General features: G+C 30.7%; 1 protein-coding gene across 1 annotated transcript; it reads right to left on the bottom strand.

The window, feature by feature from the left end:
- Window positions 1-4,717: 4,717 nt before the first annotated feature.
- Window positions 4,718-8,944, bottom strand: LOC103834254. Its single transcript, XM_033277055.1, has one exon. It carries the CDS (start codon window positions 5,633-5,635, stop codon window positions 4,859-4,861), a length of 777 nt encoding a protein of 258 aa, XP_033132946.1. The 5' UTR covers window positions 5,636-8,944; the 3' UTR covers window positions 4,718-4,858.
- Between the last annotated feature and the right edge of the window lie 7,706 nt (window positions 8,945-16,650).

Below are 16,650 nucleotides of genomic sequence, written 5' to 3'. Positions count from 1 at the left end.
GTTTAGACAATATTTTAGAAGTTCCAGAGAAAATTCACTAGACTATTAGTGTTGCTGTAATATTTAAATTTATGTAATAATTATGTCTTCATATATATATTTTCTTATAAAGGTTTTATTAAGTTTCTTTTGTAATATTTTTGTTGTCTAATTCTACTTTTAAAATATTGTAAATCTTATTTTGATTTAAAAAAAAATTATGTGTAAATTTTAATTTATAAAATAAATTTGAAATATTTAAAATATATAAAAAGTTTTAAAGATTAAAACTATGAATGAGAAAATACTTAAGAATCATAAATGTGATGTATAATTAATTATAAGGACCAATATACAAATAAAAAGATGATACTTCAAATTTAAAATTTTGAGTAGTGAAACTTCAAAAATGAAGTTTCAATTCTTAAAACTCTAAATTTGAAATTTTAAAGTTCATTTTTTGAGACCAAAAAACTCTATATTTGAAGTTATAAAATTTCTTTTCGTGATGCTTTAAAAGATTAGGAGATTCTAGGTTAAGAAGGTGCCATTAAAATGTAGACGAATTTATCATGCTGTTTGACATCTTTATCCCAAGCTAGATTTTGATCATGTATCTCCAGATTTAGACTCCGAGTGCGGGACAACTGCGAGATAAGTGCGGTACGGTTCAAATAGTAACAAAAATATATAGATATATGTAAAAAAATTTGTTCTTTTAACGTAATTTGTTTTATGTTTTTTTGTCAGCTAATTTGTATATTATGTTTATTATTATGCTATCGTTCATATGGACATAGTTTTTTTTTGTCAGCATCCACGAAGTAAATAAAAATCAACAATACTATTATGCTATCGTTCATATGGACATGTCTGGATTTTCTATATCATTTTACCATATAGTATGTAAACTATACGAACTTATCATATATTGGTATGCCGCGTTCAACACATATTAATGAACTAGGTTAAGATCCGCGTCTTGCGCAGGATAAACATTATATATAAAAATTATTTTATATATTATATGTTTATAGCATATTATAAAATAATAAATATATATTGAATAATTAAAAAATCATTATCTACTACTTATATAATTAAATTGGTGCGAGCATATAAATAAATTTAATAAATCGAAATTTTTTTTTCTATTTGACATGATATATAATTAAATTTAAATGATAGTAACATATATCATATATATGGTATATGTTAATATTAATATTTATTAGATGATGCTTTTTGCTCATATTTTTTTATCAATTGTATCTGTTATAGCAAAAAGTCTAAATTAGTGATAACAAAATTTTCACTGTGGGAATAATGGTTTAAGTGATTTATAATATTTTAAAAAAATTAAGTTGTCAATATTTTTAAAAAAAATTTATCAAAAAAATATTCAAAGTAAATTTTTAAATTACGATATTTATGTATTTTTATATGGCATATAGTTTAATTTAAAATGATACATATATTTATTTATCTCTTATTTTTGATACTTATTAAATGAGACTTTTAACTTATATTATTTTTCAATTATTTGTATCATGTCATAACAAAAGTATTAAATCATAGATCACAAAATTTGAATGTGAAACTTTTAACAGTTTTAGTAATTTATACTCGTTTTTAAAAATTTAAAATATAATATATAAATAAATTTTTTAATTTTTATTATATGGTTACTATGATTGTTTAATTTATTTTAATAGCTTAAAATTAAACAAATATACACACTTATTTTTATTAAATCTTTATTATTCAAAATCATTAATTATCATATATACTTTAGCCACATTAGGCAATTCCGTAATTTTATTTAAGGAAATAATGAATCACATTAATAATGTATTTATTGTGGTTTAATAAAAAACTTATTATATATTTAAATGGACCAACCTATTTCTCTAAAGATTCTAAGAATCATTCTAGTGATGACATATGGCTACAAAAAAATGTTGCAATGTTTCTCAAATAATATATAGGGGATGCACCTAGTTTTAGCAAAACAAAAATACACATGTTAATGTGCTGCTAAGGAGAACATCACGTTTTGTGATAAAATGTCATATTCAACCATCATTTTACTACATGTTTATTTACAGAATATTTGTTTTATCATAGTTATCTTGCAAATTCACCCATTACTTTCTTGCACCTAACTTTTTTATATAATTAAATGTATACATGCACTATATAATTAAAAGGTATAACTAGACCTTGATCTGCGCGACCGCGCGAATATTTAATTTGTGTTTGTATTTAATGATATATTTGTAAATGTAGTCATATTTGTAAATGTAAATGTTATCTTGGTATTTAATTTTATATTTTAGAATTTTAGAATAAAATATATCACCGATATTGGGTATTATATAAAAAATATAACATTTATATAATTAGATCCATGTCTAAGATATATAGCGAATAATTTTTTAAAAATAAAAATATGAAAATAGGCAATTGTGAATTAGCATGCTATTTATAAATGATACATTAGCTATAGTATTTATAAGAAAATAAAATGATTGTTAAACATCTATCAAATTTGGAACATATACAAATTAAGATTTAAAATGTTTAAGAAAATAAAATGAAAATATAAATTTGATGTAACTGATAAGAAATTATAAATGAGCTTAAGTCTGTGTACATTTAAACCATGACTTCGCATGTGTTAAATAAATTATTTTGTCTAAGTGATAGTATATATTTTATAATTTTGCATGTGTTAAATAATTATTTAATAACATTTATAAGCATAATAATTTATATTTTATATTTTTTAAATTTTATTTTGTCTTGTAAGCCGTCAATTGTATTACCACCATTTTTAGAATATGATCCGTGCATCTATACAAATGTTTTTTTTTTGTGGATCGACGTTTTACAATAATGTCTAATAAATTATTTTATATACATGGTAAGTTGGTAAATAATTATAATGGTGCATGTAATATATTTATATTGGTAAAAAGAAGGATTTGTTAAAAAAAAAAAGAGGAGTAACGTGAATTGTGGGAGAGAATGAAACAAAATGTAACTTATATTTTTACATAAATATTTTGTGTATATTATTGATATTCATTAATGTTTATAATATTAATATGAAATAGATAAGTTAAAATATTTATATTGAATTGATTGTGAATTTAATTTTTGAAATGTTTTATTAATTTTGAAGAAAATATGGAATCGCATAGAAGTAGGAGTAATTATTACTTTATTAATTTTAAAAAAGACAAAAATTACTTAAAAATATGTTCATTTAATTATTTCAATGGCACTAGGTTTTAAATATTGTAAAAATTTAATGGTTAGTTTTAATTTGTACATTTATTTTAATAGATTATAAGAGACAAATAAATGATTTTTTTAAGTCAAGAAGACAAGAGATATGATTAGCATCCCCATTGATATTGTAAATATAGTCTTCCACCCAATTCTGTTTGCCATGATTATGTTTTTGCTATCACATTTGCTGAAGTCAAACTAATACACATATATAAAACACATATTATCTATCCCCACAAAAACAAAAAGAGTCAGCAATTAGCCGACGCATTATAAAGACCTAAATCTTGCACTATAGTAACAAAATTAAAACTTAACCCGATCGTGAGGGCTTCTTTCCTTTTTGTTATATAACAATTTATTTATACATATGTCTTTTTCTTAAATTCGTTTGGATTTATAGTTTTTTTTTTAGGATTTTAATTTTTCAAATACATATTCACATTTTGATTTTAAGATTTGACGCCTGCTTAAAATCAAGAACCACCACTATATTGTCGTTTCTGCAAATGTTGTTACAAACCATTAGGAGTGAGCAAAATATTCGGATTTGATATGTTGTCCATTTTGATTTAAGCGAAAATTAGAATATTCGTGACTTTCAGAAGACAAAAGAAATACTAATAAGCGATATCCAAAAAAGACGAACCAATTTACCATACTAATATTTATAAAAATAAATATGCCCTCCGATGTGATAAACGGATATTTATACATATATTTAAATGTATATTTTGAATGAATATAATCGAATATCCAGATAAAAGATATAATTTTCTAGATATCTAAATACCAAATATCCGAATGGTTACATATCAAGTCGGACCAGAAAATTGATAATTAAGACAAATGGATCGTATCACAAATACCTCTAAAATTTGTATATTCGATTCGTTTCCACCCCTACAAACCATAAGCTTAAAAGTATAAAATCAGTAAATGTCAAAGCCACAAGTTTCATTCGGGTAATACATTAACATCATTAATTAACACAAAGTCACAAACCATAAGTTAAAATCAAGATATATATATATATATATATATATTTTTTTTTTTTTAAGCCAGCATATTGTTGTTTGTGATCAAGAATCTACACAAACATTGATTTAAAGTATGATATGGACAAAACACTTCCATAAAATAGGTTTGTTAGCTAGTAGGGTTCACATTTTCTAGAATTGGTCCATGCAATGTTTATTCTCAAACATTTGCGATGCACGGTTAATTATACGTTTTGAAACTATACGATCAATGCATTTCTCACGTTAAGAACATTAGAACACCCTAAATAAATATACCAAAAGAATTATTCCTAAACCACTATCCCAACTCCCAAATCTAGCACACCATTAATTCCAGGTCACACATAACAAGAAAGTTCATACAATTTCATAAACAATGTCTCGAACTAATAAAAGCTATGGACTGTAAACAACATGCATGAATCGAATAGGATCGAGTATTTGAAATCAGGTCAAGTTTATAAAAAAATTAAATATAAACCAATAAATTACAATACATCGTTATCGATACTTAGAAAAGAAAAAAAAAAAGTTGAATCGAAAAATTATTATTATTATTTTTACAACCTGAAAATGAGTAGGAAACAAGGCAACACCGCTCGTGTATCAAAGACATACAACTCACCGTCACGACCAGCTACTGAGTCCGACCCGAACCCGACTCTATTCGCAACCTGACCCGCTATCACTCGACAAATCAGCATCGCCCTCCTTCCTCCGCCACCTCCGCCGCTCGCATGCGCTTCACCGCTACTTGAAAACGTACACACAGCCTGACTTTTCCCGCCGGAGAAAGCCCACGCGCCACCGTTAACCCCGTCCGGGAGTGGATAAAACCTCATCATCTCGTTGCCGTCGGCCAAGCACCGTACGTCTTCTTCACAAGTGCCTTCTCGATCCCCTTTTATACCCGCACGTGACTTCACAACCTCTCTGTACTCCTCGAACCGGGTCACAGTTCTTGACCCGTTCTCCACTTTGTAAATCATCTCAACCCGACTCGGAAATTCATCAGGGCTCCAGCTAGACTGGAATATAATCTCCACTACGTTTCTTGACGGGTGGCCATCGGGCAGCTCGGTCAGCGCGTCGGACGTTCGGGCAGATTTGCTCCGTCGGGTCCGGGTAGGTGGGTTCAGCTCCGGTTCAGCTCGACATGATTTCAAACGCCTTAACTTCGGATCGGGTTTCAGGTTTTTCTTACCTATTCTTGTATCGATCACGTCTTTGCTACAATGTGAGCTCTTTCTACAGCTGTAACTGTTAAAGTCGTAGACATCATCGAAAGCCTTTGACTTGCAATGTAATGACGTGAACTTGATCCACCCGTTTGGCATGTTCAGGTATCGGATCCGGATCCTTACTCTCTCCAGGTAAGTTCTTTGTATCTGCGAAGAACAAGAGATGCCGCGAGCGTTGTTTTATTCAGATCGCTTGCATGTACAGTTTTACTCCTTACCTTTGCTCATGGGCCTGGCCCAGTTAACGTGAGTTTAATTTCTTGCGCATATTATCATAATGATAATCATATGTTTTCTGATTTTGAGATTTGAATTAGTGAATGGTTTTGTTGTTGTGTGTGTGTGTTTATATGTGGGACTGAGTTAGATGATAAGCATTTACTTTTACTTTTATTATTCACTAAAAGTTACTACTCCTTGAAAAAGGAATTTAATTTATGAACGAAGGAGGCAGAGTGATAAAAGAAGTTAGGTGAAAGAAGCAGAGACTTGTTTTCATTCAATGAGGAAAGCAAATTGACGATGTGTTTCCTGTTATCATGTCAAGAACTGAATTATTTAAGTTTACTGTCGGGTGTTATATTTATTGAGATATGACAATAAGTAGGAAGACAATAGTAATTAGAAGTTCAAGTAGTTCTACCGTAGCGAAACAATGGCAAGTGAGTCACTAGGACTGACTCTAGGGTTTTAATAAAATATAGAGATTAAAAAAATCTTCATTTTTACCAACAATTTTCTCCTTCAAAATTCTTCAAATAATAATAGAATTATAAAAATAGAAAGTGGATTATCATATATTCGATATGTTTTATATTAAATGTCGATTAAAAACTTACTGATTTTTTGTATGACCAGAACTATAATATTGTTTTGTTTGAGCTTATAGTGAAACAAATGTTAGAAACTAAAACGACACTAATTTTGAAACGGAATTTTGAAATGGAAGCAATAAATAATACTATTTATTCTATAAGTTTTTTTTAACCAATAGTTTTCTTCTTGTTTAATCAAAAACCAATTGTTTTCTATTAATGACATTTGAATGATAACAAAATGAAAATGTACACAATAAAGAACAAGTGAAAAACTTATGGGATCAAACGATGGCAACTAAACCGGTAGAACTAGGATACTGAAAAGAAACCTTATCTTGGACCACATAACAAGTCCAACCCTAAGAAGAAGAGACGACCTCTCAATGCTTAACAGAGAATGATGGCAAAAGCAAGAAGGGGAATTGAGGAAAGCCCAACGCAATGGCGAAACCTAAGCTGCCGGGCAAAGCTAACACTTGTAGGAGTAAAACACAGAACCACGGCCACACACATCTTACAAACGCTAACTAGGGAGCAATGATGAAACATAAAATCAAGATCGAGGCTATCACGTCAAACCAGAGAAAAGCCAAACCAAAACCACTTCCAAGAATTCTCAAAATCCACACGAACAAGCAACACAAGAAGCAATCGTCAAAACCAACAATATCTCACAAACATATTTTATAGCGATTGTATACCCTTGTAATAGAATTTTGTTGGGCGGTAATATCTTGATCTCGGACCTCAAACCATCTCGTCCTAAACTCCTAATAGGCAGCTTTATTTACTTCTCTATATGAGAAATATGTTACATCTTTTTATGAGTGTTAATTACATTCTATGGATGTGTTTTTCATAGGTTTGTTCTACTCTTTTAAGGGTTGGTATGTGCTCTCTAGTGGGGTAATATGTACTGGAGTATACCTCAATTTGTAAACTTCTTATAAATTAATACAATATAATTTCCAGAAGAAAAACAAAGTAACCATATTACACTTCGACAAATATGAAGAAAGTTAAAAAAAATGGAAATAAGAAATGAAGCGTAGGAAAATTAGGGGTAGTTTATATGTTTGGTGGTTGTTGTAGTAAAGACTAGAATCCACTACACTTATATGGGCTTAATGAATAAAAGCCCAAGGTAAATATCTCAACATTCTTCGTCTTTTGTCCACTAAACGTCGTTGTTCCCATATTGCCAAATACTCCCTCCGTTTCATAATACTCCCTCCGTTTCATAATACTTGATATTTTGCCTTAGTGCACAAAGATTAAGAAAGTTAGATCTAAGTAAAAAATATTTTAAAAAATATAGTTTTTAAATCATTTAACCAATTATAAAAAAGTTGGTAAAATCTAATTGGCTGAACATTTTTCAATAAAGTTAAAGTTAACCTTAAAACTTCAAAACTTCATGTAAATTGAAACAAAATACTTCTTCTAAAACATCATCTATATTGAAACGGAGGGAGTAATCTCTAACGACAGTTACGTCTCCGTCAACGGCAGCGATACTCATCTGTCCAATCTTGGCCGTTGACGCCCCGCTCGTCCTTCTTACAATCACCCCTCAATCGCCCCGCTCTATGACATTGTTTTCGATTATAAAGTTTGTACCTTGATCTTGTGTTATATGATCCTTAATTTGATTAATGAGAGATGAAAGTGTTATTCCCATGTTTAAACGATGAAAGTTAAAAAAAAGGTTGAACCTTTCACACTGATGTTCTATCTATCTTATGTAACTTTTGTTTGTTGGGTTATATCGAGTTTTGTAAAGATAAAACGAGGAAATAAAAAAGGTACTGGCATGTGGAATGTTGGGAGTGAGAGACCATGACTGATTGGTTAGATGTTATGCTTGCCAATATCTGTGGTTGGTTCCTCTGCGGTTTGGAATTATATCATTACCTGTGAGTTGGTTTCTTTTTATGTGGTCTCTTTCTTTCTTAGTGTAGCCAGCACATTCTGCACTGTCTGACAGAGTCTTTTTGTTTATCCTCTGAAAAGATCACTCGAATCTCTCCCTCTTCAGGCTGCCTTTTGGTTTTGATTGTTTTATCCTTTGTGTTAAGGTTGGTGAAAGCTATATAGTAGGCATGGGATTATAGGGTATATGATTTCAACAGGTTAGAATGTTTAAGGTTGCAGGAGATGCGTGTGAAAATGTGTACAGAACGATGAGAGTATATGATTGGAAGAATTGTATATTAACTCTCATAATGATAAAATGATAAAATCTTATACATGTACAACTTATATAGGAATATAAGAATATAAACAGTTTCCTTAACTAAATTTATACATATCTCAATAACGATATTCACAATTATGTTCTATATATTCATGATTCTCTACTCTGGTGGAGCAAACTGGGTGAGTGATAGATACTGTATTGTTTTTTAAATAGTTACTAGACTTTGACCCGCGCGCCTGCGCGGGTATATATTTTGAAAAATATGTTGATATTTGTTTTTCATGTAATTATTAGTATTAGGAAAAATGAATCCGAGGAACATAACCGATACCGATCCAAAAATATAGTACCAAACTCGAACATAAATTAATTAAATATTCTAATTATTCAAAATTTTGTTATTTAGATAACCGAATCTGATCCGAACCGAAGTATTTGGGTATCCGAATTTATCTAAAAATAGATTTATATACTTATATATATATTAATTATTTTTAGATTTAACGTATATAAAATATCAAGAATGATACTTTTAAATTAGTTTAAATACTTGAAAATATATATATATATAGTCTAAAGTAAATATCTGAAATAGTTAAAGTATACTCAAATCACCAAAAATACTTAAAATAATTATTGATTTCGTATCCAAAATTTTAAATCAAGTTAATTGATATGTTAAGCTTAAGTATTATGATATATGTTATTCAAATTTATACGTAATATATTATTTTATTTATACATTTTGAGAAATTTAAAATATATAATGATTTAAGAATTTAAAAATAATTTAAATTAGTTATCCAAACCCGAACCAAACCCGCAAAGATCCGAATCGAACTCAAACCAAAATTTAGAAACATTCTAATAAGGCTGAAATCTTTGACCCCGAAAACCCGAAATGCAAACCGATCAGAACTAAACCCGTATGGGTACCCAAAAGCCCATCTCTAGTCATTATTATATATTGTATTTTGTCATCATATAATTAATCGTATTTTATATGTACCATCATATAAGTAATAATATAATTAATAGTATTTTATACATACCATCATATAAATAATTACATATATTATATTTTTAAAACTTAATATGAAATATAAAAACCATAATTTAAGTTGATATTTCAAATTGGGCTTTGTATTATATTTTTCTTATATATATTGATAATATTGTTTTATAATGGTTATTGAAAAATAGTTTAGTAAAAATCCAGTTTTGAATATATGTATATTTTTGAATCAATTTTTAATATAAATCAACTTTGAATTATTATTTTGATTTGAAATATGTATATAAAGTTTAAATTTTGTTTTATGGTTAGTTTAGAAAAAAAAATGTAGGCAATTAGATTGACCCATTTTGGTATATTTTAAAACTGGTCTAGATAACTTTCAATTTAAAAAAAAAACATAAGCCCATTACTTTTTTTCTTAATCTATCTTTGTTTTCAAACAAAAATATTTTTTTTTTAAAAGAGTTTCCAAATAGTCTAAATTTTTTAATAGTCCTATTCAAGTTTCCAAACACTCCAATTGTGTACTTGAGTTTTAATAAGATAGATGATTGAAGCTTTAATGAAAGGGTGCATGATTAGTTAGTTACTCCAAGTCTTTCTTGAAGCTCAGTATTAATGTGATTGATTGATTGTGACATCATAAACTTGCTGAATTACCGCTGACAGAATTTGTTAAGTGCCAGCTTTTTCAACAGCATTTCCTGCAGTAAACTCTGTTGGATTAGACTGAGAAAACAGAGTCAAGCTTAGATGGCCAAGGATGTATAAATCCCCAAACCGACCTTCTCGCGGCAACATCTCTCTTTCTTGGATGGGTTCTTGGTGTTAACCAGATAAACCGGATACCAGAACCAAATGGCTATGAGTTTGGAGTGCGAGTAGGTCATTTATGAGGGACTGTAGTCAATTATGGGACTGGTATGTGTTGTTTTCTTTGGTGTTATTATGTATGCTGCAAAAATAGAGGCACACAAAGTAGGATGGTACATCTCGAACAATACCCACCATTGGAAAACGTTTTTTATTATGAGTTCACATGGTTCTTTCCTCTGGATCAAACAAGGACTTTCAATCTTAATGACCATTTTTAGATCAGTCCCTTACGTTTCTGACTTTCTGTGGCTATAAAACAAACTCTCTTTAAATATTCTAGTGTCTTATCAGACCCTACAACTATTGAGAGCACCCCTTATAGCTTTTTGACAAAAATATAATTGGAACAAACCCAGTTCGAATGGTAACCACGGTTTGGATAATATAAGTGGTATGTAATTAAAGTGCGGTACAGTCCAATTGCGTTTCATGCGGTATGCGGGATAAATACAAATTTGATGGAAAAATAGTGCGGTTTCGATAGAAAAGTAGTGCAATTTTTTTTTATCATCAGAAAAATAGTGCAATTTTGATAGAAAAGTAGTGAGGTTAGATAGAAAATAGTGCAGTTTTAATAGAAAAATGTAAAATAAATATATTAATAAGATTATAAATTAAAATTTTCTGCTTAATGATAATGTTGTAATATTGTTTTTGTAAAATAAACAGTGTTCTATTGTTTGATTGGTAAAAAAAATTCTCTAAAAATATTTGATTTTTGAGATTATGTTTAAATAGTTAATGTAAAAGATAATAATTTGGTATTTTAGTAAATTGTTTTGCTTAAGATATTTTAGATAAATTGTTTTCCTTAAGACATTTTATCACAAATGTTTATCACAAAAGATTATAATTTGGTATTTTAGTAAATTGTTTTGATTATGTTTAAACAGTTAATGTAAAAGATTATAATTTGGTATTTTAGTAAATTATTTTGCTTAAGATATTTTAGATAAATTTTTTTGCTTAAGACATTTTATCACAAATAATATTTAACATATGATTTTTTTTTTGTATTTTAACGTGTCAACTTTCCTCTTGCAATAAAATTGTAACTAGTTCACTATACTTTTAAAATAATTTTGAATACTTATGATTAAACAATAATAAATAATTATTTGAAAAAACGTACACACTCACAAACCGCCACATAAATGAAGAGGGATGAAATATGTGCGTCTTTTCTAAACCATTGAGCAAACAAAAAAGTTTTAGGGAAAATTATTTTTTTAGAGCAAAAAAATGGTAACTATGTCCCTTTATATTAATTTATACTACTTTATGTCCCATTAGACTAATTTTTTTCAAAATGGCAGTAATGCCCTTAAAATTGTAATTTTTTATTCCTTTTTCGTTTTTTTTATTTTTTTGTTCCTTTTTCGTTTTTTTATTTTTTAAAAAAAAATCGATTTTTTTTTCAAAATATAAAAGTGAATATTCCCAAATATTTTGTTTCCATATTTTTAGGAACTGATTTCTTATCCGTAGAATACAACTAATATGTAGAAATCGGTTTCCACAGTTTTTTAGAATTATAGTAATGTTTAGATTTTGATTTCTACATGTTTTAGATTTATAGTAAATCTGTTGAAGTCGGTTTCTACGTGTTTTAGATTTATATTAATGTGTAGATTTTGATTTCTAAAGATTTTAGAATGATAGGTTAAACGCGGAATGTGTATTCTAAATATTTTTAGAATACTCCTATTTACGTAGATCACGTATTCTAAACATTGTAGATTCAATGAAAAAAGTGGATTTCGTTTTCTACTTCGTAGAATGTCATTTCTACTTTATTTAGAACATAATATGAAAATTATAATTTTAACTTTTTTATAATTGGAAAAAATATCACTAAGTTCATATAGGTATTTTATCAAAAGTTACTATTTTTCCAATTTTTTTTTGTTTGTAAAACTATTTATTAAATTTATTTTCAAAAATATTAAAGGGTGTTATAGGAAAATATGACACAAAATATAAATTAGTCTAAATGGACATAGTTACTATTTTTTTGCTCTAAAAAAACAGTTTTCCCAAAGTTTTATTCTTCTTTTTACTGTATGCGTTATTTGCTTCAATTACGCCTTTTTAGTTACATATTTTTTGAATGGTAACAATTGCGTAATTTCTCAAATACTGCACCGCTTTTAAGAAAACACCAGTCAGGCAGTCACCATTCACAACCTTATTGATTAGCTAAAGAAAGACTGATTAGGGAACAGTAAATCACTCACAAACATATTTAAAAAAGAGTGATCATTTGAGTTTTAGAGGCGGTGATGGAACATTATTGAAGTGAAATCTCCTTTACATCTGAGTGACAGAGTTGCATGGGTCTGGTCATCTCTTTGTTACCATTTTTTGAGGTGCATTATTGTTGTAATGTAGTTTCTTCTTTTTGCCCTAATTTTTGCAAGTCAAGCACTCCTGTGACTGTGACCTAACTCAGGTAGAAAGAGGATCTCATGCTATTGAGAGAGGGGACTTTGATGCTCTTTTGAATTTCATCATTATAATGTCCTAAACTAACATTCCAAAAAGGAAGATATTTTTTTGAGTATTTTTTTTTTGGTTTCAGGCATGTGAGTACTCATTTTACATAGAATATCTGAAATTGAAGAGCATAGTACCAATTGTGTGAAAAAAAGAAGAAGGGGATAGTACCAAACAAACAAATATGGGCTGTCTATACTTTTTAGTGAACTTGATTATTTTAATTGATTTTTTAGATATCTCTCTTCATATACAAAAAACTATTTTATGATAAAGTCTTCATATGATATCCTCTGACCTCTCTCTATAAGATCTGTTCTTGGTTTCTTTCCGATCACCGGCTCCGGCTGCTCTCTTAGAGCCGGAGTCGGATTTTCTTTTGCTTTCCGTGACTGAGAGAAACTTTTGATCGGTACAATTTTCTTCTAGGTGTCTTCGGCTAGATCTTAGATCTATTTGTGTGGATCTGATTCTCTATCCAGTATATTTAACCTTTTGTTGTTGCATGTATGTCTTGAGATTTCTTGGGTTCTTCTCTGGTTTCGATCTTCTGTCTCCTTGTCCTTTGCATGCGACAGAATCCGGAGTCGATTGCAACTGCTCCTTGTCATTTACCATTTGATCTGATCGAGATCTGCTTTTCATCAAGCTTCAAGTTGGTGTTTAAAGTCGTATCCTCATCGACATCGCCTTACCCGGTTTGAAGACTTGGAAATAGATTGTCCTGTTGTCTCCTGGGTCTTGAAGCTTTGTTCTCTATCCTGTTTGGGCTATTCTCTATAGGAGGTTGCGTATTTCGGTGGTTTGATCAAGCTTTGTCTCCATCGGTTTGTCTATTCCAAGACTCTCTTTTAAAGTCTACATGCTATATAGTTCTTAATGTGTTCTGGATTTAGTTGATTGTCCCTTGATGTTCTAGAAGTTTGACTAATTCCATATACAATTCTTAAGAAGTATTCTACCTCTTGACTTTAATCTAATTTTTAATGCTTTGGTGGACATTTTTACATGGCAATTGGTCAGGACGAGGTTAAAACAGCATATAATTGTATTCTGTTTTGGTTAAGCGTGGGTTGTCCTCCACTTTCTAGTTTCTATGAGTATGGCACTTTTTTTCCATAAATGGTGTATATATAGAGAGAGGGAAACTGTACACACACATATATATATATATATATATATATATATATATATTTGAAATTTTAATATATTTGTAAAGGACCACTAAGAGATTGGATTTTATCCCTGTTCGGGAACACACAAAAATTATGCAAGGCGAAAATTTAAGATTATTTAATATGTTAATATATTTTCAAACTCTCAGGTGAAGGCGTGCCGACTCGGAAACCAAAAGCCTCTGAGGAACGTTCAAACTCCCGGTGTCCATTATCGCCTCGCGATGAACCGACTCGAACTCCTCGAGCGTATCCTCGCTAACGTCTCTTGCAGGACTGGACGTGGTCACAACCGCCTTCCCTTTCTGTTTATGAGACAACTTTCCGCTAGACGACATAATACTATCTATTCTACAACAACAACCTAGGGAGAGAAGTGGAGAGGAAGAGAGAGAAAGTACCTGAATACACAGAGAAGAATGGAGGAGGCGAGAAGTGAACAAGTATTTATAGGGAGAGGGTCGGGGCATTCCCCCGAGGCGTCATCATTAGGTCTACGTGGGCCTATTTGGGATTCGAAAGAGCATTTAGATTCCCACGAAACCGACTCGTCGTTTCGACTTCCCGTGATAACCCGGTCCAACTTAAATCGAACCAACGGTCGTGACCAGAATCGGGTTAGCCAAAAGAAAACCGGTTCAAACCGGAATCTACCAAATCATCTGAGCGCAAGAAGCTGAGGCAACGTCTCTTGGTATGCCGATTGAGCGTCACGTCTTTACAACGAGCCATCTATCCTCTCAAACCACTGACCTTCCAAATTTATCGAGCTCGACAGAACGTCACTCACCGATGAACTGGGGGGACTTACTGTAGAGGATGGATTTGACCATCCCTCAAGGCCCGAAGAATAGATGGCCCGGCCCATGACGACATAGCGACAGTTTGGCTCGGCGGCTCAGAACGCCGACTCCTCGGCGCGATCCGAGGGTACTTTTAGTCGATCGCACGATAAACAAAACGCATGCGGCTTAACGGCTCCCCAAAGCAACTTGGATTTTTCGGCCCAACGAGTTAAAAGCCCGTGAAGACGACGCAAGCTAGGTCATGGAAGAGCACCAAGTCGACTATATAAGGAGAAGGTTCTGCAACGTAAGGGGATCTGAAATCACTCACACATACTCGACGGCTAGATTAGGGTTTTACCTTTGCTCTCTTGTCGTACTGTGTCTTTCCGGAAAAGCTCTTCGAGCTCCGGTTTCCTTTCTTTTACGCATCTCCTTTCCTTGTAACCGATCAAACGCTTTTCCGACTATCTATAAGTCGTCTTTGCTTAATCCACATCTAAAACCAAACGTCTCATCGTTTAATACTGTTTCCCGATCAAACACAACTGCAAACACAAACTGAGAACATAAATCAATTGATTCGTTTTGAACAAATCACAAAGACACAAATATACATAAAACCACAAAACATAAACAAATCGCTTCTTATCCACCAGAGAATCGAAAGATCCAAACCAAGGTTTCACCCAATCCTTGATCAATATGCTCAGGAATTCACATATGTATACGAACTAAATTACCTAAAGTGGCAGATTTCTTAGGGGAAGAGACGATTGACCTGATGATTCTCCTTCTCCACTGTCTCCTCAGAGGCTTCTTTTCGCCATGTATAGAGAGAGAGAGAGAGAGGGAGAGAGAGAGAGAGATTGGAAGTGGCGAGATTAAGACAGATACGTTGAACGATAGGGGAGCCTAAGAGTTGAGACTTGAGATATGATTCATTGTCTCTGGAGTGAAAGATCGGCGGAGACGGCGAGGTGGAAGAGACGACGAACGAAAACATTTTATTTTTGGAATATGAAGAAACAAAAACAGTAATCCCTTATCTCAATCACAAAATGCAGAGTTTAGAGATAACCAAACGCAACAAATGATTGAACCAACCCGGAGAACCAACATTATTACGTGAGAAATGAAGCACCAAACCGAACCGTATGTGGGCCCCACAAACCGCTGACATGTCACTTCAGAAAAGAGGGAACTGCCTCATTATATTATAGATTATTATAAATAAACCTACAACCCTTGTTTTAAACAAAATAATTTTACAGAAACAAATCATATTAACACTGATTTCTTTTTTTAAAAATTTAACATTAATTTCTAACTAATATGTTTCCACAATTAAATTCTACAGAATCAATCGATAAAACATTTAAATGACAAATAAACAACCAAGTATGTGTTCTAGTAATCAATTATGTATTAGAGTTTTAAATACATAAGAATTAAAAAAAGTCAGTAAAAATAGTTAAGTTTTGAGTTCATAGATTCTATTTTTTCTCTTTTCCAAATCTAAAAATAGTAAAATTATATAACATTTTGGAATGTTTCAAAAAACAAAAAAAAAACATTTTGGAAAACTTACATGTGAAAACACATGTTTTTATTTAATTTCACAAATGTATATTCGACTTGGTCACTTTTATTCAGATTTTACTTTATAACTGGAAATCATCAAAAATATATATTTATCATAACTTATAATGTCTTAAATTAAATATTACTGTGTGTGTTGAT

This window comes from Brassica rapa, chromosome A08 (genome assembly GCF_000309985.2).
Source record: "Brassica rapa cultivar Chiifu-401-42 chromosome A08, CAAS_Brap_v3.01, whole genome shotgun sequence".
Lineage (NCBI taxonomy): Eukaryota > Viridiplantae > Streptophyta > Magnoliopsida > Brassicales > Brassicaceae > Brassica > Brassica rapa.
Note: the sequence above shows the minus strand (reverse complement) of the source record. Positions and strands in the feature narration are given on the sequence as shown.